At 44.8% G+C, this 27,009-nt stretch overlaps 1 protein-coding gene across 3 annotated transcripts in view; it reads left to right on the forward strand.

Moving 5' to 3' along the window:
- Positions 1-27,009, forward strand: part of RIPOR3 (RIPOR family member 3) — a 100,330-nt gene that overhangs the window by 69,386 nt on the left and 3,935 nt on the right. For all 3 annotated transcript variants that reach the window (XM_081916728.1, XM_081916729.1, XM_081916730.1), the window contains exons 11-19: positions 1,701-1,846; positions 12,180-12,309; positions 13,692-14,306; positions 15,142-15,281; positions 16,111-16,249; positions 19,821-19,956; positions 21,061-21,222; positions 21,720-21,878; positions 24,678-24,880. In XM_081916728.1, coding sequence (XP_081772854.1) covers positions 1,701-1,846; positions 12,180-12,309; positions 13,692-14,306; positions 15,142-15,281; positions 16,111-16,249; positions 19,821-19,956; positions 21,061-21,222; positions 21,720-21,878; positions 24,678-24,880 — 1,830 coding nt within the window. The remainder of the gene's footprint in view (positions 1-1,700; positions 1,847-12,179; positions 12,310-13,691; positions 14,307-15,141; positions 15,282-16,110; positions 16,250-19,820; positions 19,957-21,060; positions 21,223-21,719; positions 21,879-24,677; positions 24,881-27,009) is intronic.

The raw sequence follows: 27,009 nt of genomic DNA on the forward strand, positions 1-27,009 counted from the left end.
GGCTGGTATTTTGGCAGCATGAGGAAAGCAAGTGTGCAACTTTCCAAAGTCTGTGTGAGCGTGCGTCTTCTACCCTATCCTGTTGTTTTTCTGCAAGAATAGGGGTCTCTTATCCTTTCTTTTCCAATGCAGCCCTTCTCCTCCCCCCCCCCCAATCGGGTCTCATCCAGTAGAAATAAAGGTGGCTTTGCCATAATCTAAGCAGGAAGTTCTTATGATGCTTTGGTCTGTCTGGAAGAGCGCAAACTCATAATTATATCCCGTAACCCTTGATCTTGGTGCTTCTACGAAGGGTGTCTTGATGTCTCACCCAGAGATACCTGGCAGTTCTCCTGCTTGCACAATGCAGCACTGGGTGCTCATGTTAAAAGGAAGGAGAACAGCATATTCCAAGCACATTAAGAACTCATCGCACCATCCAAGTACCTGAGAAGTCTCTCTGAGTGTTGAAAGCTTGTAATAAAAACACAGCACTGTTTGTTGTGTATGCCTTGTACCAGGGCATGTATGGGGATACAGCAGTGAACAGTTTGCACTACAAACTTCTGTATCAGTTTATCTCCCCTGGATATTCAGATTCTGAAATCTGAATATTCTACCTTGATGAAAGGGATAAGATCCATTAGAAGTCTCTTACACCCTTAATGGGATTACAGTTCCTTGGGGCTCCTGGGGAGAGGAAGTGACTTGCTTGAAATCTGTAGCATAGATACATCCTGTGTAATCTCCAACTGTTCTGAATCTGTTTTTCTCACTGGCCTGTTCACACTTAATGGCAAGCTATGGTTGCTGTGAATGGGAAGCGTGTTGGTGCACAAGGATGAATTTGGATGTGTCTTGATTTGCTTTGCTGGATGGAAATGAAACCTAAGGGCTTGCTTGGTATTGACTTCGTCTCATGTTTGTCTGGGGAGAAACAAACCATGAGTGCTGATTCATGCCTAATGCTGAGCTTGTGCTCTGTTTGGTGTCTCCTTCTGGTTCAACACAGGCAGGAGGTGGGGCAGGTGCTACTTGAGCTGTGCTCAAGTTCACAGTAAACCATAGTTTGTTCAGACTAGAGATGGAGAACTCGTGGCCTTAGAAACAGAAGAAGCTGCCTTATCCATTGATTCGTTGATTTAGCTCAGTGTTGTCTACATTGACTGATGGTGGCTCTCCAGGATTGCCAATTCAGCTCTCTCCCAATTCTACCTGGAGATGCTGGGATTGAACCTGCATGCTATGCCACTGAGCTATGGACCTTCCCCTCCAAAGGTCGCTGGACCACAACTCTCATAATCCATGACCATTGGCCATGGAGGCTGGTGCTGATGGGAGTTGTAGTCCATCATCTTCTGGAGAGCCATCACTGGTTCACACTATGGCTTACCATTATGTGCCAATGAGGCCACTGTGGGTACAGCCTTCTGGTATGCAGTGAACAGGTATGGTTTGCCTGGAATCCAACCATTCTGTTCTGCTGAAAGTTGAGATGCTTTTATTTTGGGCTGTTACGCCACACATTTATCCATTTATGATAGGATCGGTGCACATGTGCTCTGGGAGATGCATGAGAATTGAAATGTTCTTGGGTAGAAGACTTCGCTACTGTGCTGTAGACAGCATGTTCATGTACCTGTTTCCACACCCAGAGATTGGTATGCATATAGCTACCCTTGACTGATAGCACTGTATCCTTTGTTGTTTTTGTTCTCCAGGTCACAGAACTGCGGGGACTTAGCACCCTGTTGGTTGGCATGGTGACATGTGACGGCATCGACTTCTTCACAACCCGGCCTCAAGCCATCATTGTGGATATAACTGAACTGGGCACCATCAAACTGCAACTGGAGGTCCTCTGGAAGTAAGTGTGTGCTGATTTCGCTTGCTAAGATCACAACATGTGCTGCACCAACTGGTAGCATAAAAAGCAGTTTTATGTGGTCCTGGGTAACGTGGCCACCATTTCACTATGAAGGACAAGCTGTGTAGTGAATCTGGTGGTTTCTACGTCTTTGTAAGAGAGAGAATGTGACTGTGTTCAGATGACCACATTCATCTGAGGCATGTATGAGCTTTATGTCCTTTCAATGCATGCAGACCCTTCACTCATTTCTTTGCCACAAGCACAGCTTAAACCAGGAGCAGAGCAACTCAAGCTCTGTTTATTCAAGGCTGCATGTTGGTGGACTGGGGGTGGGGGAAGATGCCCTTGAGCTCCCTCTTCTATCCACTGCATGTGTGGATGAGAGGAAGTGCCACCAGTGAGAATGGCATTGCTGGCCAGTAGAAAGCCCCCAAATGAGGCTTTCTAGGGAGGGATGGGGCTAAGCTGGCCTGGTAGCCAGTGGATCACAAACCAGGCCCGCTGCCACCATATGACAGCATCAAACTGGGCTTACTCTATGTGCCATTTTGATGCTGGCACATCAACCTGCCTGCTTCCTCCATCTTCCACCATGACCACGTGTGGCAGGGCTTTGGATGCAATGATTGCTCTGCAACTCTGCAAGTTTGAATGACTTTCAAAGCCTCTGATAAACTATAGTTTTCTCTTTGGGCTAAAGCAGCTTGGCGTTGGTTTATTATCCTGGCTTTCCGAAGCTGGCAGCTGCTGAAGTTTGATCAGTCACTTTTGTGATTACCCAGCCACTGCACCAGTCAGGGTTAAAATTTCTCTGCTGGCAAGGCAGGGAGATGGTAATGCATAACCAGCAATGCATAAGAAAGACTACAGACTCAGGATTGTAACTTAAACAAACAAACCAACCCATCATTTAAGGCATAGTATGATTATCTTTGCATAGAAGATACTGCTATTATGAAATCGGAAGAAGATAAAAGCAACTTAAAGCAATGCAATATGGGGATATAGTGCTTTAAGTAAATAATATGGATTAAGAATTGTATAAGAATAGCATTCTGTTTGCGTTGACAATGCAATCAGTTGTAGTTGGTTTTTACCTATCCTGGTTGAAGATTTGGGCTCCCGAAGCCCAACAACCCATCGTATCGGGAAACAGAATTTCTGGATTTCACAGGATGTCCTATTATCTAGGTTTCCTAGCTTGCTTAGCATTTTGGAATGAAGTTCAAAGTTGCATATCCAGAGCTCTGAAGCAGCATGTGCAGAAGAGTTAGGCAGCAAGGCTAGGAGAGAGAGAAAATTTCCCAAGACATCTTATATATTAATCAGGAACTGGACCAATAGGGTAGAATTTTCCACCTTTCACATCAGTTCCACTACTTACCTAAGTGAACTTGTGTAAGTAGTTGACTTATGGACTACACTTTCTCCCAGATCCATTCTGATACCATTTCCAATAATGCAATGATTGACCATTTTGAAAGTTGCTATTTTTCTCTTTGCATTACTTAGCACCTTATTATGCAGATCTAACGAGGTTTTTCCAAGCTGTTGAGGTCTCTTGCACTGTCACCGAGAGTCAGCAAAAAATTCCAAGCACCTTACACAAAAGTGACATCCATTTCTCGACATCCATTTTAATCCATCAGGGAGCGGCTGCTGTACAGTCAACTGAAGTTGATGTGTGCTCCAGATTAACATGCCCCAAATGGCAACGTATGGTTTATTAGAGGCTTCCTAGTTTAATTGTGCGTTTTGCACAGGCAGCAGATAATACGCTCCATTGTGTATGCAAAAGGCTTGTGCATATCTCTGCTTAATAAACCAAGATAGAGTGTTTGAATTAGCTCTGTGTTTCAGTGCACACTCTACACCTGTTTGGGACTTTTGCTGCATATATCTGAGTGCATGTGAAGCCATTTCTCGTAAATGGTATCTGTTGGATTATAGCATCTCACTGGGGCCAGGGGTCTGTTTGTGATTCAACGTGCACTTCCAGCTACCAGGCTGCTGAAACAGGGCATTCCTTGAGCCCACAGAAAGTGGCCACCTCTGCTGTCTAGTAAATCTGGTGCTCAGGAAGGTTGGTGGCAGTATAGAATTATATTGGCAGTTTTCTTTCTGTTCTCGCCTGCAGGCCAAGCTCAGCTTAGGTAGGAGCAGCTGCTCCACAACACCTTCAGCTTTATAAATGCCACTTCTGGAAGAAAGGATGTTTGGGAGGAGAATATATCGCCCAGGCTGTATTGCTGTCTTCTCTCTCTCTCTCTTTTTAAAAAAGACTTTTGATTCTTTCTGTTGGTGGCACTTCTGCCAGTGGCTTTGTTCTGCCCTTAACAATGAACTGCTCTGGGTGAACTTGAAGCTCACATCCCTAGTTCACTGGTAATGTCTATACAAATAATGAAGAATGGAATCTGAAGATGAAACACAGCTGAGAACGAAAGCTCTTTAAGACTGCACAATAAACATTTGGCCGGTACCCAAAATAAGGGGAAGGGAAGGAGGCCACCTGAAACAAATTGTTTATACGTTCATCAGCTTTCCCATGTTTGGATCTTAACACAATGACCTGAAATGTGTGTTGTGTCAAGTTCCTACTTAGCCGTTCCAGCACAATCACTTGTCTTCCACTTCAAAAATTCACCAACAGTGGTCTTGCTTTTAAAACTTTTTTTAGGGTCATCCTTTTGTAAACTTTTTTTGTGTGATAAATGATTTGCTATTAAAGATTGGCTTGAAATGCTAACGTTGACTGATGCTTGCTGCTGGGTGAGGCGTGTGAAGCGATTTTTTTATTTTAAAAAACCCCACACTTTTTGACTAGAAAGATGGCCTTAATCTTTGTAAAAAATCTACTTTGGAAAGCAATAGTTTTTTTTATTAGTTCCTGTTATTTATTAGTTCTTGGACTTGTTTCGTGTTTCCTTTTACTTTGTGGATAAGATGTCTTTGTTTTGACAGAGTTTGTGCATCATGTTAAACCATAAACCAAATATTACCATGTGCAAGTAAGTGCTGCCCACTTCACTGTTGCTGGGGAGCACCAGTGAGGAGACTGCTGTTGCACTTGGGATCTGCTGGTGGGCTCCTCATATGCATCTGGTTGGCTACTGTGAAATCAGGATGCTGGCCTAGACAGGCCTTTGGCATGGTGCAGAAGGATCATGATTGCTGCTCCCCGCTCACCCTGGGAGAAAACTAACCAGGGTGCCTGGCTTAGCATTGTGTGCAAAAATTATGGTTTGTTTTGCTTCCTCCAGAAACCATAATCTGTCACCAAGGTTTGTTTGGAGCAAATGAACTTGGATTTGACGCAACACTCAATTGGGATAGTAGTTTCCTTCCTTCCAGAGCAATCTCTTCTGCATAGTAAGCCATGGTTTTGTAGTTTATTGCAAGTGTGGGAAAACTTTGGCCCTTCAGATGCTGCTGAACTACAACTCCCATAATCCCTGGCCATTGGCCATGCTTCCTGGGGCTGATAGGAGTTGGGCTGAGTCTTTTTTGCTGCATTAGCAGCACTTAAGTGAGCTCCCTGGGGTGCAAGCCTAGGCAGTGTGTATGGAGATCCATGCTGCCCAGATGACAAGACCCCCCCCCCCCGGCTGATGTGCTCCAAAGGAAAGCAGAGCAATATGTTTTGCTCCAGCTTGGATGCAGGAGTTTCCGGAAGGAGGCATACAAGATGCCATCCACTCGCCTTAGGGACTCCACTCTGGATTTGTGTAGAGTTTACTCTGTTCAGTTTCTGTTAATTGATTCTCATGAAAACTAACAGATTCTGGCTTCACACAATTAACTCAAGGCAGTGTCAATTGACTCTTGGCAGAAAGCCAAGGTCTGCTTGACCTAGAAACTACTTACTCTGATTGGTTAACGACCAGCACTCAACTCTGTTATCTAGGAATGCTAGCACAGTTTGTGTCATGGGTGTGTTAGGAGTAGAAGTGCTGTGTATGGTAGAGAGAGAGAGAGAGAGAGAGAGAGAGAGAGAGAGAGAGAGAGAGAGAGAGAGAGAGAGAGAGAGAGAGAGAGAAGGATTTATTTTGCTTTGTTTTGTATGCAAGAAACTCTGCTGGTTTTATTTTTCCTTTTAATAAATCCTGGAAATAGTTAGTCTGAGTCTCGCTGACTAGTCATTTCCACCTCAACTAGCTTCTTCGCTGTGCAGGAAAACTCTGCTACGTTTGGGCTAAAGCCATTAGAGCTATGCCTGACACTTCAAAGTTCCAAGATACTCCTTAGCCTTTTCTGCTCCTGAAGATGTTCCGAAAGGTAGAGGGTAAGGACTGGTTTACTCTTGAAGCCTAATTCTCACAAATGAGGACAATGTGATCAGAGTTTTCCTTCTCCTAGAAGGGCTACCTTCCCAGATTGGCAAGCCCTATTTGTCCCTCGAGTGGTTAAGAGCGGTAGACTCATAATCTGGGGAACCGGGTTCGTGTCTCTGCTTCTCCACATGCAGCTGCTGGGTGACCTTGGGCTAGTCACACTTCTCTGAAGTCTCTGAGCCCCACTCACCTCACAGAGTGTTTGTTGTGGGGGAGGAAGGGAAAGGAGAATGTTAGCCACTTTGAGACTCCTCAGGGTAGTGATAAAGCGGGATATCATATCCAAACTCTTCTTCCCTCTACAGCACATGCAGAAACTTCCTTCTTGACCATTGGACCCATTATTGCTCTCATCCACTCAATCCACTGGAGCCTGTCTTCGCATGAAGGGCAAGACCTTAACTCATTGAGGGTTTGAGACCCATTGGCTACCCTCACCCAGTTTAGCTGGTCATTTGAAGCCGTTTCCAGGGTGTGGCTGCTGTCTCATGCTGACAGCTTCTAGGAGCCATGGTTGAGAGCTGTGTGCAGAGGGAGCAAACCAATGGTGGACAAACTGCCCAGAAGGAGCACGATATGTCCTTCCCCAGAGATACTGCCCGTCCCCTAACACCCCAAGTTCAGCAACATCTGGGGGGGCAAAGGTTCTCCACTCCTGCCTTACTGTGACATGCAAACATGGCCATTGCACCATACAAAAGCTGGAATAAACTGGGTGTGCTTGTGTGTGTGTGATCTCCCCTTTACTTCCTGGATGTTTACAGCGGGGTGCTATTGTTTCTCTGTAGTGTAGGACGGATATAATTCCAGGGAGCTTCTCAGAATCGGTGCTCAGATTATGGGAGAAAAATGTAGGCCAGCCCTTAATGAAACCCACAAGTTCCATTTTCCTTCCTCCAATTTTAGCCAAATAATTGTCCTCCGCTCTCCCAATATCCTTGTAAAAACAGTAGCTAAGGGCGTGTGTGCCAGAAAAGGTAAGAGGCCTGGGTCCTTTGGCATTTCTGCTCTGACTTCCCTGCAGCTCAGGTCCCATCTCTTGTTTTCCGTATAGATTTTGCACATCTCTTTCTGGCTAAACCAGCTTTGGTGGTGACTATATTGCAAAGCCACAGTGCAGAGAAGCCTCTTTTGTTTCCTGGCTGGAGCACTGTAGCGAGCGAGCCGTTTGAGAAGCCAAACTCGGAGCAAGTTTAATTGATTCCAATTCTCCCTTTCTGTGCGCCAAAAGTTTCCACGGCATTCTCTGCAGCAACTCCTGTCTCACTTGGGGTTTGCCAGTGCTTCCCTGCTGCTAGATCTGCAAATCCAGAAATGTGTGTGCCAGCTCTCCTAAGGCTTGAATTCTTTTCTAACAGGGAAATGTTTCCTCTCCAAACTTAAATGGGGACCTCTTGTGGCAACTTTGGCAATCCCTTGTACAAACACTAGTGAGTAAGGCTGCACATGGAGGGATTGTCTGTACAGAAGTTGCACAGAGGAGAAAAAATTTCGGGTTCACTTTTTCTTCTCTCTCTTTGGCTGAAGCTCAGACATGCTTGGGAGGCTGGAAGCCTCAATGACGCCCCTTTGGAGGCTTCACTTGGGGCAGAAACCCTGGCTAGACCTCCCCACCCCCAGCCCAGCTACAGCTCTGCCTAAGAAGTGCTGGGAATTCTTTTGAGGCACGGTGTCATGGGGTTCCAGGAAAATACAAATCTGTTAGGCTAACTTCTGTGCTAGGTAAATTGTGTGTGTGAAAATATATTCCGATAATATACTGGATCTGCGTGGAAATGAAAACTCCAGGAGGATTCCTGCAATCCTGTTTGTAGTGGAAAACTAACACACAAACAACCCTTATTGTTTTTCCTCCAAGAAAGAAACATTTTATTCCGAGAAACTCTTTTAATTGGGGGCATGTTTTATTTTGTGAGCTAATCCTTGGTAGGAAATCTAAAAACATTTTTGCAGTGTTTTGAGTTTGCACAATATGTTGGTCTTTCAGCAAGTGGATTCTCATGGGGCTTTGTGCAAAAATCCCTCAATAAGTTGACACCCCCCCAAAACCCCCCAGCAGACTTGTTTGCTTGCTTGTAGCCACATTTTTTTTAAAAAAATAACACTTTCCCCCCGTTTTCAGTGGATATCCTTACACTATAAAATGACTTATTTACAAACCAGCTGCTCTCTCTCTCTCTCTCTCTCTCTCTCTCTCTCTCTCTCTCTCTCTCTCTCTCTGTGTGTGTGTGTGTGTGCCTTTTAAATCTTTAAATCTCAAGAGCAGGGAGAGATAGCCTTATGTTCTGTGCAGGACCATTGGCCCATGGAAAAAGCCCACCGGGGTTGCAACTGGTGGTGGGTGGAGCCAGAGCATCACTCACTCCATGCCACACCCCCAGGGCTGTATCCATGATTCTCTGTCCACGAGTTCACTGGTCTTCAACTGTTGAATTGAGACCCATGAGTAGGTCATGGCCTGATTGAAGGTGGGTCACAGCAAGAGCATTACCACCTTGCAAAGATATGTAAAAAGATTAAGAAATGCATCCCCAAATGCATGTTTGGCTTAGAATTAGATACTGGATCTGAAAAGGTTGAATTCTGCTGCACCTAGTACAAAGAGCTCTTGCCCTATGTGATGGGTGAATTTTAATGTTGTGCACCAGCGGAATCCGGTGCAACAGCTTTGCTAGCGGAAACTTGTTTTGCACAATTGATTGTGCAACGATGTTACCACAGCAACGCCTTCTCTTGTGCAACAACGTCATTCTGGTACAAAACATTTCACCAGCGTAACATTCGTAAATGCATCGTTTTATTTTTTTATGCCCCCTTTCCTTAACTAAAACCATGCTCAAGGCGGCTTACAATGCAAAAAATAAAAATACAAACATAACAAAAGTAGTCATAAACTATGAACAGAGCTCATCAAAAAGTACACAGCCCAGCTGAACAATTTCCACATGAATTGTAGGAGTTACAAGTAAAAAATAAAAAAGCAACAATACTCCCCCAAAACAATACCCAGATGTTGCACCCACCCCAATCCCTGAGCGACAAAGAGACCCCAGGGGTTCCAGCACTTACCCAGTTTTTGTTTTTCATGGAATGAAAGTTAATTGATGGATTTATTCACACACACAACCTGAGCACAGCATCATCCCATGTGCTCTACATTTTTGTAGAGCTGTGAAGAAGAAAGAAGACATGGCCCTGTTCCAAAACAATGGCTGAACCAGAATAAAGAAGGGAAATGGGCACAGATCCAGTTCCGTGGCATGTTTCCCCCCCCCTAGAAAAGTAAGAAAATACAGGCAGCAAAACTTAGATTAGATCCAGAGTAGTGAAAGCTCCTAAATTATTTGTATAGGGACACAATAATGGCTTTGTAGAAAAGGCCCTGTGTTACATACCAAAGTTCACATGGTAGACCGAGGAAACAATATACATTACAGTCATACCTCGGAAGTCGAATGCAATCCATTCTGGAAGTCCGTTTGACTTCGAAAATATTTGGTAACCAAGGCATGGCTTTCAATTGGCTGCAGGAAGCTTCTGCAGCCAATCAGAAGCCACGGAAGCTGCACTGGACCTTCGGGTTCCAAAGAACATTCACAAACCGGAACACTCACTTCTGGGTTTGCGGTGTTTGGGCGCCAAAACGTTTGAGTCGCAAGATGTTCATCAACCAAGGTACGACTGTACATTACTTCCTTACTCCCATGATGAGGGAGAGTGGCCAAGCTTATCCTGGGAGGACAGCTTACTTTATGATATTAACTACTTCATGCATTAATTAGATGTAAGCATTTTGGTTATATGAGGCTGGTGGTCCCACATATTGAGGTTTTAACATTGAAAATCACACAGTGCATCTTTTCTGCATATCGGTAGTCAGGTGAAGTGTATACATTTGAAACAAGCCAGTGAAATGGACTTGTAAGTAACTGTGGCGTCTGCCTTGGATGGAATATTCTCTGCCATTCAGAGATCTTCCCTTGTTTTGCTACAAAGTGAGAAAAAGCAGATGAGTTGCTAATCTTCCTGTGTGGCACTGACTTGCTTTGACGAAGCCCAGCTGTGTGACACTCACGAACTTAGCCAATTAAACTTCATTAGCCTCAATGCTCTGTAAGCCTTGTCTCCACGGTGGTATCGCAGCAGCACCTTCAGAGTAAAGAAGTTATTATCCATGCTCAGGTTGTCTTCAGGCTGAGATAAAGTGGTGCCCCGAAGTGCACAAAAATAGAAGAAAATCTGAATGAAATCCATGGGACTGAGCAGCTGAAATGCATCTGGCAGAAAATTACCCCATAACTGGTCTTCGCTAGGGTATGTCCATCTCCCCGAGATTGATTGTTATCCATTCAGTGCCCTTGCTGGATGGTGTCCACCACTGTATTTGAATACAGTGGTACCTCTGGTTATGTACTTAATTCGTTCCGGAGGTCCGTTCTTAACCTGAAACTGTTCTTAACCTGAAGCACCACTTTAGCTAATGGGGCCTCCTGCTACTGCTACGCCGCTGCTGCACAATTTCTGTTCTCATCCTGAAGCAAAGTTCTTAACCCGAGGTAATATTTCTGGGTTAGCAGAGTCTGTAACCTGAAGCGTATGTAATCCGAGGTACCACTGTATCTGTGTTTTGGGATGCTGCTCTGAGCATCTTTTTGGTGGTAGAGTAATATGTGCATGTAAAAATAAAGATGTATCTGCAGGGCCCTGCAACAAAATGTTGCAGTGTGGAGTTTGCTCCCTTCCTCAGTTTTCTACCACCCTCACCTCAAGCCGCATTCTGTGCACACTAAGTGTACTCTGGACAACACTGCACTGCTCTTGTAAGCTACTCAGAACCTTTCTTGTATTCAGTGTGAACTACAGTTCACTGCAATTGTTGGTCACTCTCTTCCTGCCCCTTTCAAACTGCAATTTGGGGACAATTTGGGATTTGCATTAGTTGTGTGTGTGTGTGTGTGTGTGTGTGTGTGTGTGTTTAAAAAATGCTACACACGAACTTGGCTATAGCATGAATGCTACTACCCTCTGCATTTTAGCAGGGTGGGGTGGGGGATGTGAACACACTTGTTTCCTGAAAGCATCATGTTTGAAAGCTGCTGTGCTAGATGAAGAATTATTTTGGATGAGTGTTCAGCTTCTGAAGTGTTAAAAGCAAATCAAAGCTTACGTTCACATGACGGTATCCCAGTGGCAGGATGTGCATTCATGCTGCTCCTCGTTTATTTTAATTTATTTCAGTCATATCTTTTACCCGCATTTTAATGAAAGCGTTTTCAATGTGGCTTTTACAGCAGAGTATCTCAAACAACATCTCAGAAAACAAGGCGAAACAATGCTATAGGCTAGTAATGAAAATAAAATTAAAGCAAGGGACTAAACAGCAATAAATCAATAAAAACAGCCAGTGGATAAAAGCAACATAAATATGCTGTGTTAAAAGGGCTTGAGCAAATGAAACTGTTTTGATTTGGCAGTCAAATACACAGTAGTGGGGACTCATTCCCCATGATGCTAGCAATGTCATGGGCGCAGTCTAATAGGTTCTCTCAACACTTGCAAAACCATATTCTGTACTTTTCTCCCAATTGCAGCAGATATCTTAGCTGGGTGAAAAAATTGCATCGCCCCCGCCTATGTACATGACATTGGTGTTTTTCTTTTAGCTGTGGAAACAAGATATTCCTGGAACGGAACTATCTCCTGCAACAGCACTTAACAATCAGCCTGTTTAGGGAAGTTTTTAATGTTTGAAGTTCTATTCTGTTTTTAATGTTCTGTTGAAAGCCACCCAGAGTGGCTGGCGAAACCCAGTCAGATGGGTGGCATAGAAATAATAATTTTTTTTTTTGTTGTTGTTATCAAGCATTTTTCCATACAGTGGTGGTGTGCAAACATACTATGGGGGAGAGGAATGACATTTCTTCAGTGGGTATGGCGCATGAAACCTTTGAATTCTGAGTTCATCCTCTCTCTCTCTCCCTCTCCCCCTCCCGCAGCCCTTTTGACACTGAAAGCCTCGTTTTGTCTCCTGGATCTGCCTCCAAGTTTTCTGCGGGGAGCAGGAAAAACTCCATATACAGCTGGACCCCACCAAACACCCCCAGCTTCCGAGAGAAATATTACCTTGTAAGTATGAGCGAGATGCAAAGAGCTTCTGCGCTCAAACGCTTACTCTCCCAGCCACTTTTGCAGTGTGTCATGACAAGCCTACAGGAAATTGTCCCACTTGCTGAAATGTATCGGGCAAAGGAAAACAAAAGTACGCTCAGTTAGCAGCCTCTGATAAATGAGTGTCAGCTCCACAATATACTGGTCTTTTCTGGCTCTCCTCAGACAGGAGCCATGCCGTTTAGAACTGCTGCTAATTAATGAAATGAAGATGTAATGCACCAAGGGCCTTCAAGGAAAGACTGAAAAACAATGGGTTAGGGGTGGAATTCCATGTACGTTTACATGGGGGTTAAGTTCTGAGGCACCACGCCTTTAAGTGAAATGGTGTATGTTGGGAACACAATTGCAAAAGCCTGCAAACACCCTCTAAACCTCTGGAAACCCTTTGAAAAACAAAACCCTGAGGGGGGAAAACAAAAAAATTCACCAAACTCCACCACAACCGCTCCCTTCTTGCTCAAATTCCAACTCTCCACAGGCCTTAAACATCTGTACAAAGGCTTGTGGGATTGCTGGGCGCTGTTTCTGTGCCATTTGTGCGATTTTAGGGTCATTTCTGCCCTTTTCTGTGCCACTTCCAGGTTTGCTGCAATGCATGCAAGTGCAATTGTGCATGTCTTGAACATGCACAAATGGGATGTTGCCTGTAGTGCTAAGTGGGGCATGTGCACAGGGGATGAGGGCCACTTGAGCAATGAGATGTTCCCCACCCCACCCCATCCTCTGCCCATGCTCCCCCAATTCTCCAGTGTGGTGTAGTGGTTAAGAGCGGTAGACTTGTAATCTGGCGTCTCCACTCCTCCACATGCAGCTGCTGGGTGACCTTGGGCCAGTCACACTTCTTTGAAGTCTCTCAGCCCCACTCACCTCACAGAGTGTTTGTTGTGGGGGAGGAAGGGAAAGGAGAATGTTAGCCACTTTGAGACTCCTGAAGGGGAGTGATAAAGAGGGATATCAAATCCAAACTCTTCTTCTTCTCCAGAGCAGATTTAGGGAACGTGGGGGAAAGAGGAGAGGGTGGAGGAAGTCCCATTGTACAAGAGAACCTCATTCCACATGCACAACAAGTTAGTTGAAACCCTCCCTGGATGAGTAATTTTGCAATTGAGGGACATGGTGCTGGGAGAGCTCAGCCTCTAGAGAGGAGAACTGAACTTAACACTGGAAAAATGAGAAATGGAGAGAAAATGAATTGCTCAGTGTAGCCGTTGTTCAGAGATGATGGGAGTTGAGGTTCATCAATGTCTGGAAGGTCGCAGGTTCCTTTTAGGAGTTGCGCTTACTATGTGCTGTAGAAAGGCACTGATTGCGTAATTCCATCTCTCTCTTTGCCTCAGTCTGTTTTGCAGCAAGGGAAAAAACAAGCAGATATCAGGGATGAGGCCCGAGATCCCTGCATCCTGAGCTACTTGGCCGACTGCGATTTCGACATGAGTCTGAGGAGCACCAGCCACAGCCTTACGGAGACAACAGAAGGCAGCTCGTTCAGCTCAGAGGACCCGAAAGGGGCAGAAAGCAGGAACATGACACCACCTTCGAATCAGAGGGCGCTGCCCATGCCACTGACTATCCTACAAGATGCTTGTGTGGCAGGAGAGCAGCAGGACCTTCTGCTGTGCCAGACTCCCAGCCGCAGGACTCTAGACATCCTACAAGAGACCACACATGCTGACCCCGCTCTTGCCATACCAACGCGCCCACTGGATCAGGAGAAAGTGAGGGGCCCGTCCACCGTCCGGGACAGGAGTAACCATTTAGTGCAGCAAAGGAAGGTCCTCTCTGCTGGTCGAAGAGGATCGAGAGGCAATTCTGACTTCAGAGGTGGTAGAAGGACTAAGTCAATTGAGCAGACACTTCAGGAAGTGTTGCTTTTGTTGAAATCCCAGCATCCGAGCCCTATCCAACTGGAGGAATTGGAATACCAGCTTTTCTGCATCCGGGGCAAATTAAAGGTAAATAATTGTTGTCAATTTTTAGCTCTCGGTACTTATCCTTTCTACTCCTAGATTCCCAAAGATGGCAAGAACGTTTGCGCAGACATATGGATTATGCCCGAGCCATGCACAGGGGTGAAAATGTTCCTAGAGAATGCACCCTAAAGCAGGTCTGGGGAATCTGGCTTTCTAGATATTATTGAGAGCTAGTGTGGGGTAGTGGTTAAGAGCGGTAGTCTCGTAATCTGGGAAACCGGGTTCGCGTCTCCGCTCCTCCACATGCAGCTACTGGGTGACCTTGGGCCAGTCACACTTCTTTGAAGTCTCTCAGCCCCACTCACCTCACAGAGTGTTTGTTGTGGGGGAGGAAGGGAAAGGAGAATGTTAGCCGCTTTGAGACTCCTTAAAGGGAGTGAAAGGCGGGATATCAAATCCAAACTCTTCTTCTTCTTCTACTCGTAATCTGGGGAACCAAGTTCGCGTCTCCGCTCCTCCACATGCAGCTGCTGGGTGACCTTGGGCTAGTCACACTTCTCTGAAGTCTCTCAGCCCCACTCACCTCACAGAGTGTTTGTTGTGGGGGAGGAAGGGAAAGGAGAATGTTAGCCACTTTGAGACTCCTTCGGGTAGTGATTAAGCGGGATATCAAATCCAAACTCTTCTCTTCTTATTGGACTATAACTCCCATCATCCCTGACCATTGGCCATGGTGGGTTGGGGCTAATGGGAATTTGGGAAATCAGGGTGGTGCTGCTGGAATATTCACTGGTGATATCTGTGCTACTGATAGTACATGGGGTGAAAAGGGTTTCTACTGAAAAGGAAATGCAACTCATTTTGCATTTTCCAACAGCCGAAAAAGTACCAACTGAAGCACTCCTCTGTGGAGAGCTTGATGGTTGAGACAGTGCTGGAAAGCTTTGACTTCCTCAATGCTGACGGCAGTGCGGAAGAACTGTCATCCCTCGGGAGTGTAAGGACCCGCAGTACCAGGTAAGGCCTTCTATATAAATTTGCAAGCTTCTTTCCCTATCTGCAGAAATGCTGTATATACACAGCCCTGCCTCTGAGAGATTAGAAGACTGTGAGAAAGAAGAGTGACGGCCCAACAGATTAAATAATTATGCTGCCTATAGTATTGAGTTGAGGGAGCCTTCATGCTCTACCAACCACTCATCTACCAAATGTGCTACTCTGATAGCTTCCCAGAAGCTTCTGGTTGACCACTCTTGACAAGCAAGGTGCTGGAGTAGATGGACTGATGAACTGATCTAAACAGCCTTGGCCCAGTATTCCTGAAGGAGCGTCTCCACCCCCATTGTTCTGCCCGGACACTGAGGTTCCAGCGCTGAGGGCCTTCTGGCAGTTCCCTCACTGTGAGAAGCAAAGCTACAGGGAACCAGGCAGAGGGCCTTTTCGGTAGTGGCACCTGTTCTGTGGAACACCCTCCCATCAGATGTCAAAGAGATAAACAACTATCTGAGGTTTAGAACCATCTGAAGGCAGCCCTGTTTAGGGATGTTTTTAATGTCTGACATTCTAATGTATTTTTAATCTTTTGTTGGAAGCCGCCCAGAGTGGCTGGGGAAACAAATAACAAATTATTATTATCATTACCCACCAGGGTTCTTCTGATGTTCTGTTCTTATGCTCCTTTCACTGAATTCCTTTGTATCACTGGAATCTGATCCCAGATCATAACCCAAAGGAGGCATTGACCATATTTCCTCAGTAAGATAGGGCTTGGTTCACCACTTATCCCCCTGCCGCCGTGCTTTATTTTCATTCTATTAATTATTTGCTTCCTTATCCTTGTCCTTAGCACCAGCAGCTACAACAAAGCCACGCTTCCATCCCTGGACTATGATACTAAGAGAGAAAAGAAGGAGTTAACCACAGGCAGTGATGACCTAGATACACTTCTGGGAGCTCATCTGCAGTTTTGCAGAGCTCTTCTGCAGGTGGGGAATTGTGTTTGATTGCTTTCTCTTTTCTTTTTTAAAAAAGGGGGAATTACTATTACTATTACTATGATTAATCTCACGGAACGGGAGACACAGGACAGTCGGTCTTTGGAGAGAAGATTGTATTCTTTTAATGAGCACAATCAGCAAACATTTGAACCGTTTCTCATGAGTTGGGTTTGGCGGGAGAAACTCAAGTTAGTTCTCATTCAAAGGCGAACCTACCTGATTCACACTTTCTGAAGCAATATGCAAACCCAAACACAGCCATCCTTTGAAATTCTCACTTTTCCGAATTTTGCCTTGTAGGTTTCCAAGGCATGTGTTCAGGAATGCATATACTAAGGCAACGTGTGTATGAAAATGTACATATTGGGGAAGATAACATATACAAACGGGAAAATCCACTTTGCAAAAATGTTTATTGTTGCATATGAATTAGGAGAAATTCTCACTTAAAAAAATGCTGATGAATATTCGTGAGACCTTTTTTTAAAAAAATCACAACCTGATGTGGAAATGTAGAGAACTGAACTTAAGGCTGGGAAATTGAGAGATTGCTGCATCCCTGTGACTCATGTGTAAGAAGAAGCTCTGCTAGATTAGATCAAAGATCCATCCTCTTTCCCCAAAAGATGCTTCTTGGGAAGCCCACTAACAAGACAGGGAAGTAATGACTGTCTTGTGCATGCCTTGGAAGCCTAACTTTTTTGTGTAACTGGAACACTTGATTTCCCCCTTTCTCATCTGATGACAAAAGGGCCGGACAACCCTAGGTATTTTTCAGGTTGGCTGGCAGCCCTATCCCTGCATCTTTTGAACATAGCCTTTATGCTAGTTCGGACCACTGGTCCATCTAGCCCGGTACTGTTCATTCCAGGGGTAGCCAGCATGATGGACCACAACTGCCACCATTACTGACTACTGATCATGCTGTTTGGGGTGATGAAAGTTGGAGTCCAACAACTTCTAAAGAGCATCGCCACATCGAAAGGCTACCTCTGGCCCAGTCTCATTGGCAGCAGCTCTTCAGGATTTTAGGCAAGGGGTCTTTGTCAACATGCAGAGGGCCGGGAGGCCAGCTGGCTAGCTCCAGCTGGGCCGCCTCCTTCCTGGCGTCCTGCTGTGAAGACCCATCACCTCTGCTCCAACGTAAATCAGCGACCTGGGCTTCAAAGCCAGGGCACACTATCAGCAGATCAAACTGCGCACACAGAATAGGCGTGAGGCTTGTGGAAGCATACTACAACTACAGATTTATTAATCATAAATCAGGACAAAGAAACATGTCATCTCCCTCGTTTTCTCAGAGAGAAACGGGAAAAGCAAAAGCAACACACAATGGAAGTTCCCAGCAAGCTGTGCTGGAATGTAAACAGACATGTGACACACAACAGTTCCATGCGTCTGCTTCTTAAGGTGGAATGGAAATCTCAGCAGTCTTTCCCAGCTGCTGCTGCCTGACCCTGTCAAGCGGCGATTCAGGTGGTTGTACATGGGACCTTCAGAGCTTCTTTCTCTGAGCTATGACCTCCTCCTTGCTTCTGAGAGTGCCACACTGATTCACATACAGTGGTACCTCAGGTTAAGTACTTAATTCGTTCCGGAGGTCCGTTCTTACCCTGAAACTTAACTTGAAGCACCACTTTAGCTAATGGGGCCTCCTGCTGCTGCCGCGTGACTGGAGCATGATTTCTGTTCTCATCCTGAAGCAAAGTTCCTAACCTGAGGTACTATTTCTGGGTTAGTGGAGTCTGTAACCTGAAGCATATGTAACCCGAGGTACCACTGTAATGGATATCCAAATATTTAAAGAAAGGTTTGCCTGGCTGTTTTCTCATGCCAGGGCAGCTGTTCCCACAGGAAGGTGGTCCAGCTCTTATTTGGCTCTCTGGTAAAAACAAAACAGACACCCACCCTCTCTTAAATCTGCTTTCCTAATACACGCTATTTGCAACCGATAGTTATGTTTCCAGGGCCTGAGCAGAAATTCTCAGGAAGCCTTTGAAGGCACTTCCAGATGTTGACTTCCCTGGGGACATGACTACCCAGTGCAGACCTGAACAAGGAAGCACTGTGATGATTGTGAGGTCCCAGGTAACTCTGGCACACAGGCTGACTTCCCAAAAGTCTCTGCTCCTGGCTATATCTCTCAGCAAGTAGGTCTCTTCCAGCTCCATTGATTGCTGGCTGTGCTGTATCTGAGAACAGGGCAGCCAGCTGCTCCTTTTTTCATGCTGATCATCCTTATACAGTAGTAGCAGTCAGGAGTGGGAAGAGCACAATTCACATAGGAGAGAGAGAGAGAGAGAGAACGATTTTTGGAAGAATCCCGAAGCCTTAGACTCCCAAAGGTTCTGTTAATGCTTACTCATGAACAGATCATCTGGCTAAGAACCATTCTCAGTCAGCAGATGTTCAATGCTCCATTACAATGTCTGTTGAGATACTACAAGGAAATGCCTTCTGGTGAGAACTCATTATTTTCAGCTGTAAATGTGGGGGCAGAGCATCCCAGACAGGGGTAGGGCCAGTGTTGCAGTCTTGCTCCCCATCCTCATTCAGTTATGAATCATATGGGTATGGGGGTGGGAAGTTAGAATAAGGCTCCAATAGCAAACCTATTTATTCATTTGTGCCAACTTATTATTGAGCTAATCTCAGTTCACTAGTGAGTGTGCTTATATAGTTTGCATGTTTGCCAAGGTATTTGTTGCCAGTGTTGGGGTTTCTGTGTCAGTTTCTGCTGTGCATAGGCCCTTTTACAGGAATTTTCGCACGAAGACGTATCTTGTTTGCACTGGCCTTTACGACCAGCTTTGGATTGCAACTGAGAATGGAGTGATCTGTCAGTTCCAGTTCCCTCAGTTTCTCATTTTCCCAGTCTTAAGATTCAGTTCTCTCCATTTGCATGGCAGTTTGCAAATTGTTTTCTTCTAATAATCACATTATTATATGCAGCTTTGAGTTATATACACATTTCTGCAAAAAGTTTCCCCAAATTTAATGCATCCTTGTGTGTTATTTTCACCTATGTGTTCAATTTTTATATCCACACTTTCACCTAATTTTTGGAAACATTGGTTGGATGCAGAATTGCATTGCAGAAGTCGGATAAGTGCAAATTTAGAAGGATAGCTGTGTTTGTTTCGATTCTCATATTGTTTTGGAAAAATGCAGATTTGTTAGATTCACCTGTAAATGCAAAATGAACAGAAAAGCCTTAATTGCAGCTCAAGAGCTGCGGTATTGCAAGAGTCCTCTTTGCGCATTTCTCTGTGGTCCATAATATTGGCAGCTGCTTATCGGCATGCACTACAACAACACAGTAATTTCAAAAGGAAGGAAGTGGCTTTATTCATATCCATGCTCAGCGGAGTGCAATTAACTCACAGCTGTTGGGATGAATTTGACAATGTGTGTCCCAGCTGCAGCGGTGGGAGGCAGGTGTTCTCCCTGATGGTCCTGGGGAAGTTTTGGATCATGTGCAGATGAACTTGGCTGCTTCGCGGCTTAGTATACAACCCTGAGCAGTAGCCTCTTTACTCCTCCCTTCTTTTGCTTCCAGAAACTTGTCCTGCCAAACCTAGCTCCAATTGTCCAGCAGAGCCTTTTGGAAGAGGTGTCACAACAGAAACACGTTCTGGAGATAATCTCTGCTCTGGCTGCTCCTGTGCCGCGGAACCTGACGTCTGTGGAAGAGAGTAAGTTATGAGATGTCCAAAACTTTAAGGTGTGGAACAGACACTCCCAAGAATCCTCTGTTTTTCAGCCCCCGTTTAGCAGGGGGTGGGGCTGGAGGACCTGTTACGACCAAGGGCTGCATTCGCTTGTGGCTAACGTTCAAGGAGCTAGTGGGATCAAAGCAAAAGTGGGTGGAATAACCCCACCAGGTTTCTCACACACATCCCAATTCACATACCCGCATGTGCATAGCTGGACACTAACACCAACAAATGCATTCCTACGCAATCTGTGCATTTGTTCTTAGACGCATAGTACACACCCATTCTCACTCCCCCCCCTTCTCTCAACCTCCCTGTTGGACTACAGCTCCTATCATTCCAGGCCATTGGCCATGTTGACAGGGCTGATGGGAGTTGGAGTCCAGCAACACCTGGAGAGCCACAGGTTCTTGAATTCCTTCCTTAACCAAGTGCCACTCCTTCAAATAGATCTTCTGCTTCTAATGGCCTCCCAGCTCTCACTTGCGTGCAAAACAAAAAGTCTGCATTGGACATATCAACCCCCGCATTCTTTTGCACGTCATATGTAACTCAAACTCTCAAGAAGGCAGATATTGATCTGGGAGCTTGGGATCAAGCTTTTATTGAGATTAGTAAAATGCTAGTGGAGTGATTTGGGGATGTATGCATCCGTATGCATATTTTCCTTTTGGCGTGTATACTGATTAGCACAGGCTCAATTTAAGCTTTTTATTTTATACACATACACATATACATATACATACACACACACACACCACCCCATACCTGTAGATCTCAGGACATTTCACTGGATAAAATCAAAATAAAAAATCACAAAATACATATTCAAAATAAAAACAACAACAACCCAATTACCCCCCCCCCCGATTTTAAAAGGGCATTGGATGTCAATCAAATCAACCAAAGGCCTGGTTAACACCTGGTGCCAAAAGGTGTATAATGAAGGTAAAGCTCCCTGGGGAGAGCATCCCACAGATGAGGGAGCCACTGCAGAAAAGGCATACCATCTGGTATTTCACTTTTAACTTGCAAATAAGTTTCAGGCCCCTTGCTGACATTCATATTATTATTTTTTTGCAGTCATTCAAAAAGCTAAAAAGCAGAAGCGATGCCTGAAGATTTGGAGTGAGTGCACTGAGCGGGGGAGCATTTTGTTCTGTCCGGCGGAGAGATTTTGGAACCCTTTGAAATACATACTGATGTTCAAAACGAAAGAGAACTATCAAGGACACATAGAAAAAGGTAATACCTGTCTACCCCGGGTGCATGAGATGCACGATTGTATTTGTGCCTTTGCTTGTGATTGCCCAGTGTTGATCACTTTTAAAACTTGGCAGCAGTTTTGCATTTCAGTTAATCCAAAGTGGTGCAATGATTAAAATATCCTGATTAAAAGGAAAATGTATTCATTTATAAAAATGTAATCTGTGTAATAATAATAATTCTTCAGCATTTATAACTTGCCCCATTACTATATTCACCATTTCAACTTCCTTAAAAAACAACAACACAGCATTATTGTTTAGTTCTGAATGCATTGAGGATAGGCTTGAAAGTGTTTAGGTAATAGTGGTTACACACAAAATATTGATCTAGATGCACCTTTGTTTTGATCCAGCAAGTATGTATAGGAGGAAATTCAAATATCCAAGCCCTGGCCATCTCTAGATAGAACTGCTTGCCTCACGTTTATTTCGTTTAAAACATCCCGCGCCTCATTTCTATGCACCCCCTTTCAGTTTTGCAGGTGTTCCTGGAGCAGATAGTTGGAGGCAGCCTGCTCTTTCCCTCGACAGATCTCCCAGCTGAATCAGTGACATTATTCCAGTTTTACAGCTACCTGGAGAAGCACCATGTGAACAATTTGGAAAAACACCTGGCCAGATTTGCTAAAGAAGGTAAATGAATGGCTGGTGGGATTTGAGATTTGGCCAGGTGTCTGCCAGGTTAGGAGTTACTATAAAGGGTGAATCTCCAAGGCCCACCACTGGCTGTTGCATATTGAAATGGTAGCTACTTGAGAGACCGTCCTGTCCCTTGAGCTGTACCCAGCAGGTCACTGTGTTCTGTAGGAGAGTTTCCCTTTCAAGTCCCAAGGCTAGCAGAAGCTGCTCCGGGGCAACTCGGAACAGGGCTTTTGGTGTGGTGGCCCCTGTTCAGCAGGGTTCATAGGATAAGTGCTGGCTATTTGCACTTCCTGGAAACAACCGAAGATTGTTCTAGGTGCCACCATTTCAATTTCTCATAACAGTCTCTTCCCCAACCTGGTGTCCTCTGGATATTTTGGACTACAACTCCCATCATTTCTGACCATTGTTTGGAACTGATAGGAGTTGTAGTCCAAAACCTCTGGAGGGTGCTCAGCTGAGGACAGCTGACCTAGAGCAGGGGTCAGCAAACTTTTTCAGCAGGAGGCCGGTCCACTGTCCCTCCGACCTTGTGGTTGGCCAGACTATATTTTTGGGTGGGAAATGGACGAATTCCTGTTCCCCACAAATAACCCAGAGATGCATTTTAAATAAAAGCACACATTCTACTCATGTAAAAACACACTGATTCCCGGACCATCTGCGGGCTGGATTTAGAAGGTGATTGGGCCAGATCCGGCCCCTGGACCTTAGTTTGCCTACCTAGAGCAGCCTTTCTCAACCTGTGGGTCCCCAGATGTTGTTGAACTACAACTCCCATCACCCCTAGCTAGCAAGGTCAGTGCTCAGGTATGATGGGAGTTGTAGGCCAACAGCATCTGGGGACCCACAGGTTGAGAACCGCTGACCTAGAGCAACACAGTGATATGAGTGCTGTTGTTGCTGTCTGCCACTGGTAGGCAATTCTTTCAGGGCCCACTAGGGGGCACTTTACCAAGCGCTCATTCAAATTGGTAGCCTTGCAGGTAACTCTTAGTGGCACACAGGTGGCGCTGTGGTCTAAACCACTGAGCCTCTTGGGCTTGCCAATTGGAAGGTCAGCGGTTCGAATCCATGCAAGGGGTGAGCTCCTGTTGCTCTGTCCCAGCTCCTGCCAACCTAGCAGTGTGAGTAGGCACTGCTGCGGCAGGAAGGTAAACGGCGTTTCCATGCACTCTGGCACTTGTCACAGTCCTCCATGCACTAGAAGCAGTTTAGTCATGCTGACCTAGAAAGCTGTCTGTGGACAAACGCCGGCTCCCTCGGCCTGAAAAGCGAGATGAGTGCCTCAACCCCCTAGTCTCCTTTGGCTGGACGTAACCATCCAGGGGTCCTTGACCTTTACCTAGGAATGGAAGGAATCAAGTGAACACAAATATGAGGCAAAAACGTGATTATGGGGCAGGGAGACATGACAGAGGTTTATTCAATTATGCCTAGGGTGGTCTAAGTGAATAGAGAGAGAGAGGGGATTTTCTCCTCCTCTTTTAACATACTGGTCCTCAGTGTCATCCAGGAATTGCTGACGGACCTCAGGAAGCCCAAATAATATACTTATTAAACGACGAAGATACAAGTAGATCCCTTGCAGTCGCTAGATGCCTGATTAATGTTTTATTTCAAAAGAGGAGAAATGTATCACTGTATGACTCTGACAGCTTAGCTAAACTTAAGATCCATCAATAAGTGCCAGAACTAAGACGCATACCCCCTAAAATCTGATGGATTTGAATTGTGGTTTACATAGAGGGAGCTTATTGTGTATAGTGTTTACTTAACTGAAGTAAAATTGGTTTTATATGGGTGTTTTAACTTGGAACTGTTTAAATTGTATTGTTTATGGATAAATTTTGATGTATTGTTTTAGATATGGGCCAATGGCCGCAATAAAAAAATCTATCTATCTATCAGTGTCATCCAAACATCTTCACCGTCATTGCATTGTGTGTTACATAATATCCATAATTAATTGCCACCAGGTGTGGTCCTGACGCTCACCTAGGTGACTTAAGAGGGTGATTAAACAAATTTACGGAAGGTGAGTCATATGATCAAAGAAGAGGAGAAGTGGAAGGGACCCCAAGGGTCATCTAGTCCAAACCCCTGCAATGCAGGAATTTTTAGCCCAACGTTGGGCACAAACCCTGAGATTAAGAGCCTCACATTCTTCCAACTGAGCTGTTGGGTTGATCAGAAAGATATTTCTCTACCTGTGACCTAGTCAAAGTTGCTAGCGCATTGGGTGGACCAGTGTCTGATTTAACAACCTTAAATGTTAATTTGTACTGGCAGTTGTATACCTTTAAATGAAAAAAGGCATTGGGGTTGTGTCCAATGAAGTTGTCCTTTCAGTACAATGTTTCTCAAGCCTGGGCCCCCAGCTGTTGTTGGACTACAACTCCTGTCAGCCTAGCTAGCAGGATCAGTGGTCAGGGATGATGGGAGTTGTCCAAAAACAGCTGAAGACCCAAATTTGAGAAACATTGTTTTAGTACAAAGACTTCTGCCTATGCAATGGGACTTCCTCTCCCTGCATACCTCCCAAATTTGTTGAGGTGGTGTTCCTTCAACTCTTTGGAGAAGATTTTGGGGTGTGGGCAAGGGAGCCCATGGGGAGAGGAAGTCCCGTTGGTGCAGAAACGTCATTGTGTGTAAATGCTCAGACTGCACTGCATGCAAACTGTTGTAGAATAAGTTACCTTGACATTATACCATGGAGGGAAGAGAGAATAAATCGGAAATAGCTTTTCAGAGCCATAATCCACTTATGGTTGGGTTCCTCCTCTGCAGTGATGCTGACTGAGGACCTGCAGCGTCCTGGGAGAATGAAGAAAATAAAGAAACTGAAAGGGAAGCGACTCAGCCGACTGCAGCCCCTTCCACAGACCTTACAGCTCCTTGCCGTCCTGCAGCTTGATGAAAACCATCGTGTGGGCAAGGCAGCCATGTCGTGTCTCTCTCGGGCGGCAGCTGATAGGAATTTCAGGGAAAAGGTACCGGCTTTCCACTTCGCTTGCCATTCCCTCGTTTGCTGTATCCAGATAATATATGCCTATATTTATGGGAAGGGGCCATAGCTGAGTGGTAGGAGCATTGGTTTGCAGGACCAGGCCAAAGGCCCATCTAGTCTACCATCGTGTTCTCACTGGGGTTAACCAGGACTCTTGGCTGTCCCATGGCCCTCAGATGTTGTTTTGAGGAAGTGAAATACTAAAAAGTTGTGCAGTTTTCCTCACCAGGGCCAAAACTAGGCTTTCTGTCACCTGGGGCAAAGACCTAGTTTGTCACATACCCCCCCACACTTGTTAGCGTACATGCATACACACACACACACGTTCATAAAGGGCATAAAAGGTAGTTTGAAAGAGGCTGGAGAAGAGAGAGTCTCTTTAAAGTGTAAAATTGTCTGTGTATGTCCCTGACTTCCCTTCAGCCTTTAGATCTCCTCAGAGAGTAACAGATCATTTGAGGAATTCTATGAAGTACAGTATTATGACTGTATGATATAATAATAATAATAATAATAATAATAATAATAATAATAATAATAATAATAATAATGGAAACTGTGATAATGATCAGGACACATACCAGCGAGTAAGTCCTAATGAACTCAGTGGGACTTACTTCTGAGTAGAAATGTTTAATATTGCAGTATAAGACTGCAGAATCTTTACACAGTTACCTGGGAGTAAACCCGATTGAATTCAGTGGGACTTTCTTCTGAGTAGTGAAGGCTTCCAGTTTAAGGCTTGAAAGAATAAAATAAAAGAATACTTTTACTTAAAAAATTGCTGGCTGCTGAACCATTGCAATTAAAAAATTTAAAGTGGATTGGCTACATTTTCCTCCCAAATTACAGGAAGGGACAAAAACAATGTGCTTCGCATGTCAGCATCACATTTCTTTCATTGCAGGTATTTTATTTTCAGTATAAAGAGGATTCGGTTTTTGTAGCTGATTGTATGCAGCAGTGCCCTCTTTATGTATTCACATGGTGTAAAGATAGTTACAGGTAGGTAGCTGTGTTGGTCTGCTGTAGTCGAAACAAAATTAAAAAAATCCTTCCAGTAGCACCTTAGAGACCAACTAAGTTTGTTATTGGTATGAGCTTTTGTGTGCATGCACACTTCTTCTGATACACTTCTTCAGGTCATACCAATAACAAACTTAGTTGGTCTCTAAGGTGTTTTGTTGTGGTTGTTTAGTTGTTTAGTCGTGCCCGACTCTTTGTGACCCCATGGACCAGAGCATGCCAGGCACTCCTGTCTTCCACTGCCTCCCGCAGTTTGGTCAAACTCATGCTGGTAGCTTCGAGAATACTGTCCAACCATCTCGTCCTCTGCCGTCCCCTTCTCCTTGTGCCCTCAATCTTTCCCAACATCAGGGTCTTTTCCAGGAAGTCTTCTCTTCTCATGAGATGGCCAAAGTATTGGAGCCTCAGCTTCATGATCTGTCCTTCCAGTGAGTACTCAGGGCTGATTTCCTTCAGAATGGATAAGTTGGATCTTCTTGCAGTCCATGGGACTCTCAAGAGTCTCCTCCAGCACCATAATTCAAAAGCATCAATTCTTCAGCGATCAGCCTTCTTTATGGTCCAGCTCTCACTTCCATAAGTGAGACTACATAAGGTGCTACTGGAAGGAATTTTTTTATGGTGTAAACATGTATGCTGTCCTTTAGCTCCAAACACACACACACACACACACACACACACACAGAGAGAGAGAGAGAGAGAGAGAGAGAGAGAGAGAGAGAGAGAGAGAGAGAGAGAACACATAAGCAAGCAGTACTCCAAAGTATCAACTTGACATTTAAATTGTTTAATCATGACAAAAGCTTCTGTTCCCAAAAAGGGCAGGAGGTGGTGTTCTTATCTCTTTGCCACTTTTAATTGATCTCTGAGACTTTGAGGGAAGAAGAAAAAAGCAACAAAACTTCCCCTTTTCAATTTTGCTTGGAGCAACCTTCTCCAGGATTTCTCTTTTGCACACAATTCCCAAAAAAATAAAATAAAAAAAATAATTCCAGTAGCACCTTAGAGACCAACTAAGTTTGTTATTGGTATGAGCTTTCATGTGCATGCACATTTCCACGAAAGCTCATACCTATAAAAAACTTA

This window comes from Podarcis melisellensis (genome assembly GCF_964234715.1).
Source record: "Podarcis melisellensis genome assembly, chromosome: 6".
In the NCBI taxonomy this organism is placed as follows: Eukaryota; Metazoa; Chordata; class Lepidosauria; order Squamata; family Lacertidae; genus Podarcis; species Podarcis melisellensis.